This window comes from Schistocerca nitens, chromosome 1, assembly GCF_023898315.1.
Source record: "Schistocerca nitens isolate TAMUIC-IGC-003100 chromosome 1, iqSchNite1.1, whole genome shotgun sequence".
Lineage (NCBI taxonomy): Eukaryota > Metazoa > Arthropoda > Insecta > Orthoptera > Acrididae > Schistocerca > Schistocerca nitens.
In genome coordinates this window covers 419374441-419389274 of record NC_064614.1, presented here as the reverse complement: position 1 = coordinate 419389274, position 14834 = coordinate 419374441, and the positions used below count along the sequence as shown (strand labels likewise).

The window sequence follows — 14834 nt, the reverse complement described above, 5'->3', positions numbered from 1 at the left end:
AAATGGTGTTAAAGGGAATAATCACATTTGGGTTTACCATTTGCTTCATTCAGTGGCGTTTTGCATAACCCTTTCTGGTACCAGAAAATATGTAAACCCCATATTATTTATATTAGTACCCAGTCTTCTTTTGACACATTTCATGGCAGTGTATTGTTGATGTTCTGAGTTTTCTGGAAACTGATTCGATATCTCTTTTTTTTTTTCTTATAAGAAACCAAATGTGCATCTTTTATTCATTACTAAGTACTTTCTTCCTATATTGTGGGTTCAAGAACTTATTGTGCACTGTTAGGTGCTTTTGCTCTAAATAACTCTCGTCTTGGAGTAGTTCACTAAAATATTTTCCATGCCATCTTACTCATAGCTGGACTAAACAAATTGCTATTCAGCTCTCAAAAAGGCATTCATCTTCTAGCTTAATATTGTTTTTTGATGAATATGTATGCTAAATGTGGGATTGGAAACTGATAGTCCAGAATGAATTGGTACAAAAAGATTCTTTTGATGTGATACTGGGTATTTGTAAGCAATCTCTCGTGTCTTCTCAACACTATTGATTGTGCTAGCTAAGCTGCTCATGTTCTTTCCCATCGCTGATATTCTTGTGACTGTCTGTGTTATTTCATATATAACTGTTGGTGTATCGAAGAGGATGATTGAAGCCACATTGCCAGGTAAATAGATGACATCATTACTACTACTACTACTACTACTACTACTACTACTACTACTACTGCTACATTATTTATGATTTTTTCCTGTTAAAAAGATTTATGAAATTAAATTGCTGCATAATGTTGAGTATTTTTTCTCTCATTCCACATACTCTTTGTGTGTTTGGTGTATTATTCCCTTTGCTCTTCTGTCCAATTCTACCCTTTCTTCTTCTTTTGTTTTCTGGTTTTAAATTCAAATATGTTGATGGTCTTTTTGAACTTTTCTCAATTTTTTTTTTGTAATATTTTGTCATGCTTAGTTGTCAATCATCTTAAACTTCGTTCATCCACTTTTTTTTTTACCCTGCTTGAATAGCTGACATTGAAAATTTGTGTTCTCATCTGTTCTCATTTGTCCTGAGATTGTGTCCATAAAATTTAATCCTCCTTTTCCTGAATCTGTCACTTTTTCTGTCTGTGTGTTTCTATATTTCTAATGTTGTTCTCTTCATCCAGTTTCCTTCTTTATTTAAGAGTATGAAAATCTTCCCAACGATTTTCTGTACCTGTCTCTGCCTCTATTATTTTTGCTAATCTGTTATTTCTATTGTGTGTAGTGTTTCTGGAAAGTTGACAGTGTTGGTTTCAATTGTTGTAAGATGGCTGGCACACTTGTCTGTGGGTCCAATATTTTTGTGCCTGTTTAAGAGGGCTTTTGAGATAATTATGTGGGTGGCCAGTAGGAAGGACATCCATCTGTAATTGATACGTTCTGATTTGTCCCCATTCCTGTGAAGTTAACGGATAAGTGCACATTTCGATTCGGTGGGGATTTCAGATTTGTGCTAAGATCATGAAGATTCTGTGTGTTAAATTTTCATTCTTTAGTTTCCAGAGTTGTGCGACAATTCCTTATTCTCCTAGAGCACTGTTCTTTTTCGGTAATTTATTACGATCTGGTATTTCCCTGATTGTTAATAGTTTTGAATCTATAGGAATGAACTTCACAAAAGTAGATTTCCTCTGTTGGGTATTTGCATTGAAATAGTACACAAGGACTTTACTTTTTTTTTTTTTTTTTTTTTTTTTTTTTTTTTTTTTTTTTTTTTTTTTTTTTTACCCAGCTCATATTTTGAAGCACATACTGGATGTTAGATATTTTCTTGATGTATTATAAAGGTCTTTGGTATTGTTTTTGAAGAAGTCTTGTTCTATTTGTTTTGATTGATTTGTATAGTAATTGAGTTTTTATCTTCAGGTCACCGCTGTCACAGGGTGTTTTGATTTGGTGCCAAATACCCCTCTCCCCCTACCTTTTTTTTCTATTCTGTATGTTGATTTAACAACTATCACTGTATTTGGTTTATATGTTTGCTGTCATATACAACTTTTCTTTTCCAAGTATTTGATGATATAGTTTCTTATTTCAATAGAACACTAATTTAATCTAATAACACTCTTCATATATATAATTTTGACAGTATACCATGATCTTGATGTACTTTACATAATGGAAATTGACTTAAAGATAAACTCATTGAATCACGGGTAAATAAATGCACATTGATCGACAGAATACAACCAAATTGGGAGACAAATTTGTCTTCCCATGGTTTGCTTATGAAGATGATGGATAAAGTTCCCTGATTTGCAGTTCCCTCTCCTCAATGAAATATACTGGATCTTTAGACATTGTGTTACAGTAGTTGTAAGGATGGCAGTAGTAAACAGCATATAACATAAGTACAGTTAGTAATGTTAAAAGAGAATAGCCCAAATGGTACACAGCTATAACTCACATATAAAGGGAGTCTTCCTGTTTGAAGAATTGATTAAAGAGAAATGTGATTTACAGATTGATAAGTTAACAAAGCTGGACTTCATTGCTAAATAAAGCACACAGCATTAACTCTTTCCCCAGTGCGAGTTCCATAAGACGTGTTGGTGTCACTCTGCGATACTGGGCACCAGTCTGGTCATCTCATGAACAGACTGTTGCAAGGATATGTACAAACTGTTCGGCTTGTTGAGCTTGTTTGAGATGGTAACTGCTTTCTGAGTTGCTATAGCCTCAGAAGATCTATCCAGCATTGGAAGACAACAATGTTAGGCAGAGAAATATGCCTTGGACAACAGCCTAATGCACATAAAACAAAAATCGCCAAAAATAAAAATATTTACTGTAAAAGCCTGTGTTATGTGATGTTTATTTGTAGCTGTGGTTGGTAATTGAGTTAGGGAAATAAATCATTCTTTGGTTGACAGTATTATAACTGACAAGAAGTGGATGCAGAAAGTTTTTCTGGTATGATTCTTGTTTAGTATCTAGGCCTGTCAATCTTTTAATATTGTTGGTAGCTGCTTTATTTTATTGAGTATTGAATTAACTGCAGAGCTAATGTTGCTAGTGGGTTAATGAGAAAGTGCTATTGTTAAAGTAGGATGCTAACAACTATGATCTGCTTTTTCAAGCATAGAAACTCACCAGCCTTCTTGATAGATTTATTAACTCCAGTAACCATTGACACTATGATATTATGATCGCTAATCCCTATCAGTATATTGACACTGTTGATAAAGTCAGCTTGTTTGTAGCTACAAGGTCTAAAATATTTTCATTGCATTTAGGTTGTCAAACTAACTGTTCAAAACAGTTTTCGGAAAATGAGTTTAGAACCACTTCACAAGACTACCTGTACCATTCTGTGAATTCATAGAAACCCCAGTGTAGACTCAGTAAGTTAAAAGCACCTCCACTTAATGTGCCTCATTCTGGTACTTCTGCACTACTGAACATAGACTTTCTTTCAATGAGTGTACAACTGTTACGGTGAAGTCAGGTGACCAGCAAAGACATCTAATATTACTTTGTAGTCAGACTCAATAATACTGACCTCAATAGGCACAATTTTTGTCAATTGGAATGAACACACCCACTCCTATGGCATCTAACCATTCAGCTCTTCATTCTGAGCATAATTTCTGCTTGACAGCTTTCCTGGAAAGTGGTAAATTCAGGTACTTCGTTAAGATTTCTTCAGTAGCTTTTGGCATTCAGTGTGTTCTTACTTTGTACATGACCTGATTCCACTGTCTGCATATCAGTGACCAAGGGGAACCCTAAAATTCTCCAGTCCACAATGCAGGTCCAGAAATCTGCAGCTAAGCTCATCACAGAGTTGACAAAACCTCCATTCGGTTCCAAATCAAAGGATCCTGATCAACTGTGGGTGCATTGCAGCTAATTGTATGCTCTGGTAGCACCCCATAAGTGAGGCCAGCACTCTTCACCTCTTTTGCCAGTTGCATGTATGAAATAACAAGTGTTATTGGTGCTTACATGAACCACAACTTAATGATGACCACAGCCTGCACCTTCGATAGCTGCAGGCAGCACCGTTTCCACATCTTGGATAAGGCCCTTTGGCAGATGTACGGAGTGCACATTGGACTACTTCACAATCCTGGATGCTATTTCGCTAATGGGCTGAATAATGAACCTAATGTTGGGGCTCCTTACAATTAGCAATCCCCTATCCTCGTGTGCCTGCTGAGACCCAGCTGAAGGGGCAGCCACTTATTGACTTAGGATGAAGAGGTAAGGCCAGATGGGCAGTTCCCACATTCACATTCCGCCTTGAGCGATGTGAACTGCTACTCTGTGGTGAGTGCTGTTCCCTCACTTGGGATACATCAGAAGGTGCTCGAATACCAGAATTCAATAGCAAAACGAACAAAACATGAGGGGTCTTGTGCGAGGCACTAGTTTGCCCGCCACCACTAAACTCGGAGCAACAGCTTGCAGACGACTGATCAGTGTTCAGCTCTTGCAAACTGTGGCCAGCTCCTCCTGTGACTGTGCACAGCATGCACACTCTATACATCCCACTACTAAAATTTAAATGAAAACAGATAAAAAATTGATAAAAATTAGCCCTGTCATCTTTTAGGTGTGGATTTGCAGTGGCAAACTTGTTAAAACACAAATGCAAACTTCTAGAAAACACAGAGCCTGTCTCTGGCACTAATTTACCATGTGCTGGCAGAAATTTACTTTGTGGAAACACTGGGGGAATATACGTAAATACAGATACTGCATTCAGCTTAAGATGGGCAGTCGCCAAATAAGAAAGTTAGGTTGTGAAGAAACTGTGTTGTGACCAAAATGGTTTTATGTTTATAAAATCTGTGACTGGAGAAAATCTAGTGACTGGAGAACAAGAACTATCAGTCCATCCTCAAATAGGTATGTTAACAAAAAGATATTCAGATGAACTGACAATCTTCTATTGGTTTATTGGTGAAACCTCCATATGAATCTAAATTTATTTCCACACAAAATAACAATGCTGTGTACTCTTACTGGTTCAGACGAAGAATGAAAATGTAATTTTTCACCTTTCAGACATAGTGTACACATTCTTAACAACATATGGTTCTGTCATTAGGCTCATTTTTATTTAAAGGCTATGCTCAGTAAACACAATGTGATTTTCTGCTCTGAGGAGCATCCTGTGCTTTTCCTGAACCACTTGGGCCTATTCTGTTACCTGAACTGGATGTTCCTGTACATAGAATTCCATTTAAATGTGGTATCTGTTTTGTCATTAGTAATTAGTAATGTTTGGGAAGTAATCACAACAAAAATAATTTTATAAACACATATTAGGCCTACTGAAAACTTAATACATTAAAGGTTTGTTTCTTTTTCTAAGCAATTCTGACAAAGCAGTTTTGTCGTGGTGGCAGTATTTTCATAGAACTGTTCATCCCCATTTCACCCCCTTAGTGATTGAATTTTTAAGAACACTGAAACACACACATTTTTATTTCTAACTGAGAAATCAACTACCAATTTTCGTAGAAGTAGCTTTAAAAATGCTGTAGTATTTCTTTAATAATGATTTATTTAAAAAACCTTTCACCTTCTATTTCACCCCATTGGGCGTTGAATTTCCAAAAACACTAAGCCTGCATTTCTTTTATTTCTGACCAAGAAACCAAACATCAGTTCTGTAGTTCTAGCTTCAAAATTACCTCAGTAGCAACATATTTTCAAAAAGCCTTTCATCCCCTATTTCGCCCTCTTAGGAGTTTAATTTTGAAAAATTCTTTCTTAAAGAATGCCTACAGTGTAAGATAAACACCATGGGCGATGATGAGTCAGTGAATTTCAGGAGATTTCCTTCTTGTGTGAGATATATAATGCTGACATCATGTCAGCATTTCTACTGAAACTTTGGCAAAATAAAATATCCACATTAAAAAAGTGTTCCAGTAATAACAAATCTCCAAATCAGTGTGTTTGAAAGCTCATATGAGATTGTAATTGTGACAAGAGATGGTGAAGGACTTGCGAGATCACTTGAAGCGAGTGTTAGTATCTTGAAAGGAGGTTATAATATGAACATCTATAATATTAAAACAAGGATAATGGAGTGCAGTTGATGAATTAAATCAGGCAATGCTGGGGAAATGAGATTAGGAAATGACGCTGTAAAAGCTGCTGTCCAAATAACTAAACTCGTCTACTGAAGGCAGCCAAAGTAAAGAGGACGTAAATGCAAATAGGAAATAGCAAGAAAAGCTTTCCTGAAAACAATAAATATTTTGACATTGAATACAAATTTAAGTGCTGGGAACTTGTTTCTGGAAGTCTTTGTCTAAAGTACAGCCTTACATGGATATGAAATGTGAGTGATAAATAGTGGACACAGTAAGATGATGTAAGCTTTTAAAATGTGGTGGTACAGAAGAATGCCGAAGTTTATTCGAGAAGATCATGCAAGTAAGGAAAGGGTACTGAATTGAATTGGAGAGAGGAGAGTTTTATATCATAATTTGATGGAAAGAAGGGGCAGATTGATAGAAGACAACATTATGCATCAAAGAATAGTTAATTTGGTAGTGGAGGGATGTGTGTGAAGTGAAAATCGTAGGTTCAGAGGAGTGTTGGTTGTAGTAGTTTTGCATTGGCAGACTATTACGTGCCACTTTGTTGTTGTTTTTGCTGCTTTAGCTTTTGTTCATTTGACAATCCTTTGAGATATGTCAGAATGATACTCAGATGCTGAGTATGTGCCGTGTTCTTATTATTCACTTTTCTTAAAAAAGTTGAGAATATAAATAGAATAGTTTTTTTCAAATGCTGACCCATTGATATAAATTCTAAATCCAGGTAAAAATTTATCTGAGGTGCTTGTGCAAACTGTCATTCTGTTGATTTCAGTTGGTTGCATTATATATGTAGAAACATTGAACTTGCACACATTTGGTTTCGTTTATTTTTTTTAGTTCTTCGCTTTCAGCTTTTAGTGTCTGGAAGGCTTTGTTACCTATCTGTAAATGCATGCTGTCAGCTTTTGTCATATTCCATATTAGTGTGCCTGTAATAAACCAGTCTTATATCTGATCATCTATTGTTCTGCTATTGTTTGGTATTCTTATTTTTGAGCTGTGATCATGCCATCAGCAAATATAAGGTTTTGATAGTTCAGTACAAGATCATTGCTAAGCCATTTCACTAGTCTTGTTCCAATGTATTCTGAAGTTTACAGCTTGATGATGCCAAATGATTTTTACATTAACCTGTCTCATAATAAAAATAAAGACAACCAGTTTCACAAATTTTCAAAATAATTCTTGATTATCAAGATATAAGAATTGATAATGTGATGATTAACTTGGTTAAATTTCAAGTCTTCCCTCAGATTTTCACTAACACAATAGTCTTTTAAATAACTGCCTTTAATATTTTTTTCCTGTGAGTCATGTTATTTTTATATTTGTTACACAATGTTTCATTCTGTGTCAGGTTATGAGCCAAACAAGCGCGTAACCATCGAGGACACTTTATTCGCTGCAATAGCAGCGTCCTCTTCTGCAACACTAATTGAGGATGAGCGAAGCCCAGCTGATAGTATGATAAGCAGTGGTTCAGCTAGTTCAGAGGCTTCAGAAGATGTGTCAGAGTGTTTGGATACACACAGCTTAGTACAGGAATCAGATCATGTTGACTCTCAAGAAAAGGATGCAGATGGATCACAGAAAATTACAGAACGGCCAAGTTCAGTGGCAGTGACATCCCACCCCCATTCTCGTGAAGTTGCAAGTCCCTTAAGTCCGGGAACACCTACCAATGCTTCGAACTCTCTTTCACTGTCTGAAGGGCGAGATTTTCTGATTGATGATGAAATTGCTGACCAACCTGGTCTGACATTTGGTGGTAGTGGCACTGCTGGCAGTGCAGCTGTTGCGGACCTCACCTCCTCATCAGCAGGTTGCAGTAGCCTCCTGCTGTCAGTCACGGAAAATACTACCACACTGGTTGATTCCAGTCCTCGACCAGGTAGGTAAAATTGCATGCAAAACTAGAATCGTATTCTGGAATGCATGAAATGACGTTGGATGAGGCAGAAATCATAGAAACTGAACATTTGAGTGTGTACAGTGTCAAAATCATAATGAACAGCTTACTGTGACAGGACGAAAGTCATGAAACTGATACTTGATACGTGAAGCATTCCTCTAGCTAAATGAAACCCAGGGGATCAACATTATGTCAACTCAAAAAGGGCTCGGAACTGACTAGAAAATATTGTACCATTCTCTTTCAGTAGCTGCTAGAAGTTGCATGCTCTCTGTAAGTTGATATACTAAATAACCATACCAGGCAAACACAATTGTCAGGCTATTGCCAGTGCTTCTCCATAAACTCTTTATGTAACTGGTCCTGTAATCAAGAACATTAACTAGAATGCATCCAATGTGTCATGAGAGGAAGCACTTTGCATGTACTGGAACATTATGATCTATCCATTGTCACTTTGATATCAAGGACCCATGTGGAAATTACCATACTTAAGGCTAACTATTATCTTGAAGCTACATTATATCAAAGCAAGTCACATTTCTAGCTTCTTCTGATTCAGTCAATGATTTACTGATCCCTGCATGTTCCTTTGCTAGAGGATTTAATTAATTTTTCAGCCACCTTGACGTTTATGTTTTCCTAGATTAGTTAAGGTGATTACATAAATGACTATTTCAACAAAGCCTTTTACGGTTCCTTTCTTCATCATAGCCCATTCAGAGCTGGTTTTCTACCATCTTGATGACAATAAGATGTTAAGAGACAAGGCTCAAAAGAGGCACTCAGGTGAGGATTTATTTCTCATTTTATACAGAAGTTAATGAACCAGTACACTGTTGGGCATGAGCATAATAGCTTCTACTTTGGAATATGTTTTCCCATTAGCCAGTGGAGTCTGTAATATTTTTGAACACTTTTGCTTACTGCTGGACATAACTGTACATTAACTTCAATTTTTATCCCTGTTACACAGTATAAAAGATTGTTCATTCATTGCAATACTCATGACACAATGATTGTACTAATGTAGTGTGTCTGCATTTATCTAACATGTTCATACTTCATAAAATTACACCACTGCCAGCAGGAAAACTAAACTGTCAATGATGGGTGTAAAAAAAATAAATAAATAAAAAAAGCAAATATGGGCACTTGGAAGTTGTCAAAGGTAAGATTATCAATTAACAGCATAATCTTGCAACAAAACTGTGACAAGATTTCTCCTAATTATCTTAGCCTAAAGATGACAACTGGGAAACTCAGAAGTGTAGGTAAAATTCACTGAGAGAGTCTATATAACTGAAAGTACTACTTAGAGAGAGAGAGAGAGAGAGAGAGAGAGAGAGAGAGAGAGAGAGAGAGAGAGAGAGATATGCTCAGGCGACCACTGAACTCGCAGCACTGTCTCCACCCACGTAAATGGTAGAAATTCAGCATTCTCAGGATCTGGCAGAATTCCTGGAAGGTTTGTGGGTGCTGAATAGCCTGAACTCCTTTTGCAGGAGTATTAGGCTGTCTGCACAAAGCTGGTGGCTCAGGCATGTCTCGTGGGAGGTAGAAAAGGTGTACTTAGGGGGATTCATGATAACACCAAAAATGCTGAGCCATTGAAACACTGGTGTCAAATGGTCATGGTATTGGTATGGTGAAGAACACAATACCACTTTGTCACTGAGGTAGTGAAGCAATCGTGTACACACTGTGGATGAATAGCTGCCATCTTTATGCAGCATTTTGGAGGCCAAATGTTTTGAAAAAAGATTTGATAATGCCAAAGGACAATGTGATGGGTGTGTTCAGGGTGTTTCCCATGGTGACTGATATCTGCATGCATTGTTTCATCCACTCAAGGATGCTGAACACTGAAGTGCCTCTGAGGATATGGTCGAAGTAGTGGAGGTTGGGAATCAGGTATCTGTCTAGGATGACGTGTTTACTAAGACACTGTGAATTTGGCTTTAGTAGCAGCAAGTCATTACAGCACGAGGTGTCATGGTCTACTGAAAACTGGAGGACTGGACAGATGTGATGGGTGATGGGCTGTGCTGTGCTGTGCCGTGCTGTGCCGTGGCGTATCTCTCCTAGTGATGCAGGTGGGCTTCTGCTGGCTGGGAAACAGTAAAGTAGAGATACTGGTTCTCCTCTGCATCAGTAGCATGGACAGACTTCAGCGCAAAGTTTTGCGTGACATGTTAGAATCTGTCCAGAGCCCTTGTCAATTGCATTGAATAGACACCATAGGTGCTGATGGATGACTTGTTGGCAGCTGACAGGCAGCAGGTGTTGTTGGTAGATGTCCAAGGGGCAGTATGCATTGATAGATGCAAAGGTCAGACCTAGTGTCTGTAAGGCAATACTGACCGGATCTTCTGTCTAATATGAACAACCACTGTGAGGCAGTGTGCTATTTGTGCACATTCATTCTTGGATGCCCATGACATTTGTGTGGTTGCACACTGGGCAGCAATGGGAAACTAGCTCACCAGATATGCAGTTGTACCAATGTATAGTGGATTGAGCTTTGCCAAATTGATGGTCGTGCCTGCAGTGACGAGAGAATGATGATGTGGGAACAACAGCTGGCCAGACAGAAAGTGCACATACTTGGACTGTCAGGGCTTTGATCTGGTCCGAAAGATGTTGAAGTTCTTGGCTGGCAATGTTGGGTGCCAAAGCATTGCGGTCCAATGTGCTGGCATTTGGTGTATTTGTCATGTTGGAGGTGGTGCTGGAAGCAGGCAACACGAGCTGGGCCAGAAGGTGGGGCTGCAGTGAGGGCCTCGACCAGTGTCAGTGAGGGCTGCTAGTTCTTGCAGTGGGCATGTCTGCTGAGGTGCGAGAATGACACTTGCCTGGCTCTGGTTCAGCCAAAGCACACAGAACAACTCACTTGGTACCATACTAACATCAACAGTACTACAGAGGTTGCGCAGGAGCTGTGCCTGTCTTATTGCTAATGTGACTGCCAGTAATCGGCCAATGTATCCTCTCAACTGGGGACCGAGAGAGATGGTGTATGAGTTCCCTTTGAAGTGATGGTGTGGGTCGGGGATGGTAGTGGACTGATGTTGGTTACCTGGATGGCATAGTGCTGGCTGACAACATAGGCATACTTCATATGCTCCATTGTTATGTCACTGCATGGAAACACAAGGCTGGACATGTTGGTCAGAAAGGTGGTAGTCAGACAACAATACGGGAGACTATGGACTGCAGGTCACCAGGTGGTGGTGAGGCAGCAATGTCAGCGGTGGTGGTACGGTCAGTGGGAAATACCTTGTTGGAGGAAACTGTGATGTATGCACACACGTGAAGCAACTGGTCTGTGCCAGCCAGGTGTCACCACTTAGGGTATTTTACTTATGGAGTGGAACAGGATGTTCAGCATATAAAAGACACTACTGTTCACAAAATTGACATTTATTAAAAGCATTGTTTGGTTACAAGAAAATGATCACTGTAATAAAACACTATCCATTGTGAGGGCAACAACTGAAATACTGTGGACGGCATGTTGTGAGAGTGACCACTAACATCTCTCTTCACAATCCATTGCTCAGGCTACCACAGCAAGCATTAACATAAATGATCGCACCAGTGGCCACGTGAAACACTGTACACAGTCTTTCGCTTGGGTGACCATTGCACACACTGGATACATCCCATTGCACAAGTATCTACTGATGACACTACACAATCTGTCACTCAAATGATCACTAAAATTGCAGCACTGTCACAACACGTACAACAACATGCTGTGATGTGCATCTGTGTGAGAGTAGTTATGTGTGGATCCAGTGAAGTTGCAGTGGTGCAAACACATCAGATCCCTCTGCTCCTTAATATGACTAGATCCACAAAATTGGGCACCCAGTAGGACAAAATTACAGTTGGTAGGAATTGGACACCACATTTGCTACTTCTGTTATTAGGATTCTGTTTTTCTGCTGTTGTGTCTCCTGCCCTGTCTCCGTACTGTAAGTGCCACTCTGTGGTCGACACTGTAAGCTCACAGCATGCCTACATGTACTAGCAGTGCTGAGTTGAGCCTGTGCCATAAATTTGCAGCTGGGGCTATGCCCATAATCACACATGGCAGTCACTACACTGGGATTACACATTGTGCAGAAAGCTGAAAAGGATCTGGCAGTTGTCTAGATGTGTGCCATGTGGTGGGAATAAGAGCTCATCTGAGGTTCTATAGTCAGTTCAATGGACAGATGATATATGTATGATATGTAACTGTACCTTAATTCATTAATCTGATGACGAGTAGTGAAATATCATTTCAGGAACTGTATTCATACTTAGGGAAGACAGGTTTTGCACCTCAGGCTGGAAAGTGTAACACATCTATGAAAAAAGCTATAGAAGGTGTTGAGCAGCTTTTAGGAGAGGGCTCAGAAAGCAATGACAAATAACCTACTGATGCGATTCCTAAACTTCAACTAGATAGTCAATCAGTTTCTTGGATAACAATTTGAAAATAGCAGTGAAGGGTGGTTCATACATGTATACAGCACTGCATGCTTATTGTACTTGTTTCCATAGTAGTGTCTAGATTACACCAAGGAGACACGTGATGTTTATCAACGTCAAGAATATATTTTAAACTGTATGTGCTAATTCCATTTGACTCTGTTTGCTTTGGGGAGGGTGGGGAGGGGATACAGTTTAGAAAGATTTATACTACTGTTCAGTATTACACTGGACACTATTTGCAGTAGTCAACAGCAAACAAATTAGCAAATGCTGTCCAGGTATTCCTAATTGAGGATGACAAATTTTCTGTAGTTTCTAATTAGAGCAAAAACAGGACTAACAAAATTTGATCTTTCTTAATGAATGACATAAGATCATTAAGAGTCCATGATCACAACTGCACTAGATTATATAATATTCTGTCTTGGTCTCTCCTGTATAAACTGTACAATTTAATGTATTTTGGCTTCAAGCCACCTTCAGAATATGTCAGCTAGAAAGATGACAATGAGTAGCGGTTACCACTGTAGGAGGGTGCCATGGCCTAGCACTAATGTTTAGTCATAACAGGGTACCTAGAACAAAACAAGCTATGGCTGTTAGATGTGCATTAGTGCAGAAACATTATGAATATGCACGGTCCAGTCACATTAACGTGACTGCTATAACCTCTCACAGTTGGCAGGTGGCAGCACCATCAGTAGAGGGTATGGAAACTGTCAGGGCCCATGAAAAACAGTGCAGTCGTTGTTGTAATGCAGAACCAAAATAATTTATCTGATGTCCAAAAGAGCATGATCATTGGTTTTAGGGCCAAGGCTGGAAGCATTTCCAAAATGGCTGAGTTTGTAAACAGTTTACATGCTGCTGTGGTTAAAGTAAACTGTGCATGGCAAAATAGCGTATCCAAAACTGGTACTGAGGCAATTGTGGCTCTCTGCGGACCCTAGGTGACAGCTTCACCACATACCATAGATGACGGAAGTGAATGACAGCTGCAGAGATGTGAACAGGCAACTAGATGTGCAACTATTAGGCAACTGACTGATCATATGAACCAAGAGGCAACCAACAGTGTCCTCAATGACCATTCAGAGAATGTTGCTGTACATAGACCTCTGCAGCAGGTGCCTGGTTTATGTTCACATGCTTACTGCTATTCACTGGCGACAAAGGCTGAAATTTGCAGGCCAATATCACAGTGGTATGTCCAGTGAGTGGCAACAGATGGCCTGTTCAGATGAGTCACGTTTTTTACTCCGTCAGCATGAAATGATTGAAAGGAAACACTCTGTAGCAATCTCCAGAAGGATCAAGGCTGGAAGAGGGAATTCTATGGTCTGGGGAATATTATTGTGGCATTTCCTGTGTTTCTAATTGTTCTAGAGAGCACAGTGAATCAACACAAGAATGCACCTATCCTTGCGGACCACATCCATTCATACATGCAGTCTGGTTTTTCTCGGCATGAAGGCATGTACCTGCAGGGCAATGCAACTTGTCACACAATTCGCATTATACCTGCGTGCTTCAAAGAGTATGCGGAATAGTTTACTGTATTCCTCTGCCCACCAAAATCCCCAGATTAAAACCCTATGGAGAATCTGAGAGACCATCTCAGTACAGCTGATTGTGCCATGGATCCTCAGCTGAGAAACATTGAGCAGCTATCCACCATACTGGAGTCAGAATGGCAACATTCTTGTCTGTATCTTGCAGAACCTCATTGACACTCTTCCTGCATGTATCGCAGCCATCTGCACAGCAAAAAGTGGTTTTTCAGGCATTTGACAGGTGATCATATTAATGTGAGGTGGACACTGTAGCATATAAAAATTTTAATAAAATTATTTAATTGGACAGATAAAAAAATCTACTGACCAAGCAACGGCAGAACACATGCATAAAAGGCTGTTGTGATTGGAAACCTTTTGGAGCCCGTGGCTCCTTCTTCAGGCAGAACGGTTGAGGGGGAAAGAAGAAGGGTGAAGAAAAAGGACTGGAGAGGTCTAGCTTTTGGGAAGTCACCCAGAACCGCGGGTCGGGGGAGACTTACCATATGGATGAGAAGGAAAGACTGATTGTTGGTGACTGCATCGGACAAGATTTGAAAACCTGCATCCCCAACAATCAGTTTTTCCCTCTCATCCCATACGGTAAGTCTCCCTTGACCCCGCAGTTCTGGGTTACTTTTCCGAAATCTACCCATTTTCCTAGATCTCTCCATTCCTTTTCCTTCACCCTTCTTTGGTCCTCTTCAACACTTCTGCCTGAAGGAGTAGCCTGTGGCTCCGAAAGCTTGCCAATCACAATAGTCTTTT

The 14834-nt window shown here is 39.4% G+C and overlaps 1 protein-coding gene across 6 annotated transcripts in view; it reads left to right on the top strand.

Annotated features, from left to right (window-relative positions):
- LOC126250148 (uncharacterized) overlaps positions 1 to 14834 on the top strand; it is a 637275-nt gene that overhangs the window by 346144 nt on the left and 276297 nt on the right. For 5 of the 6 annotated variants that reach the window (XM_049951536.1, XM_049951537.1, XM_049951535.1 and 2 more), the window contains one exon: positions 7474 to 8007. The exons of the other annotated variant lie outside the window; for it this stretch is intronic. In XM_049951536.1, coding sequence (XP_049807493.1) covers positions 7474 to 8007 — 534 coding nt within the window. The remainder of the gene's footprint in view (positions 1 to 7473; positions 8008 to 14834) is intronic. 6 annotated transcript variants of the gene reach the window in all.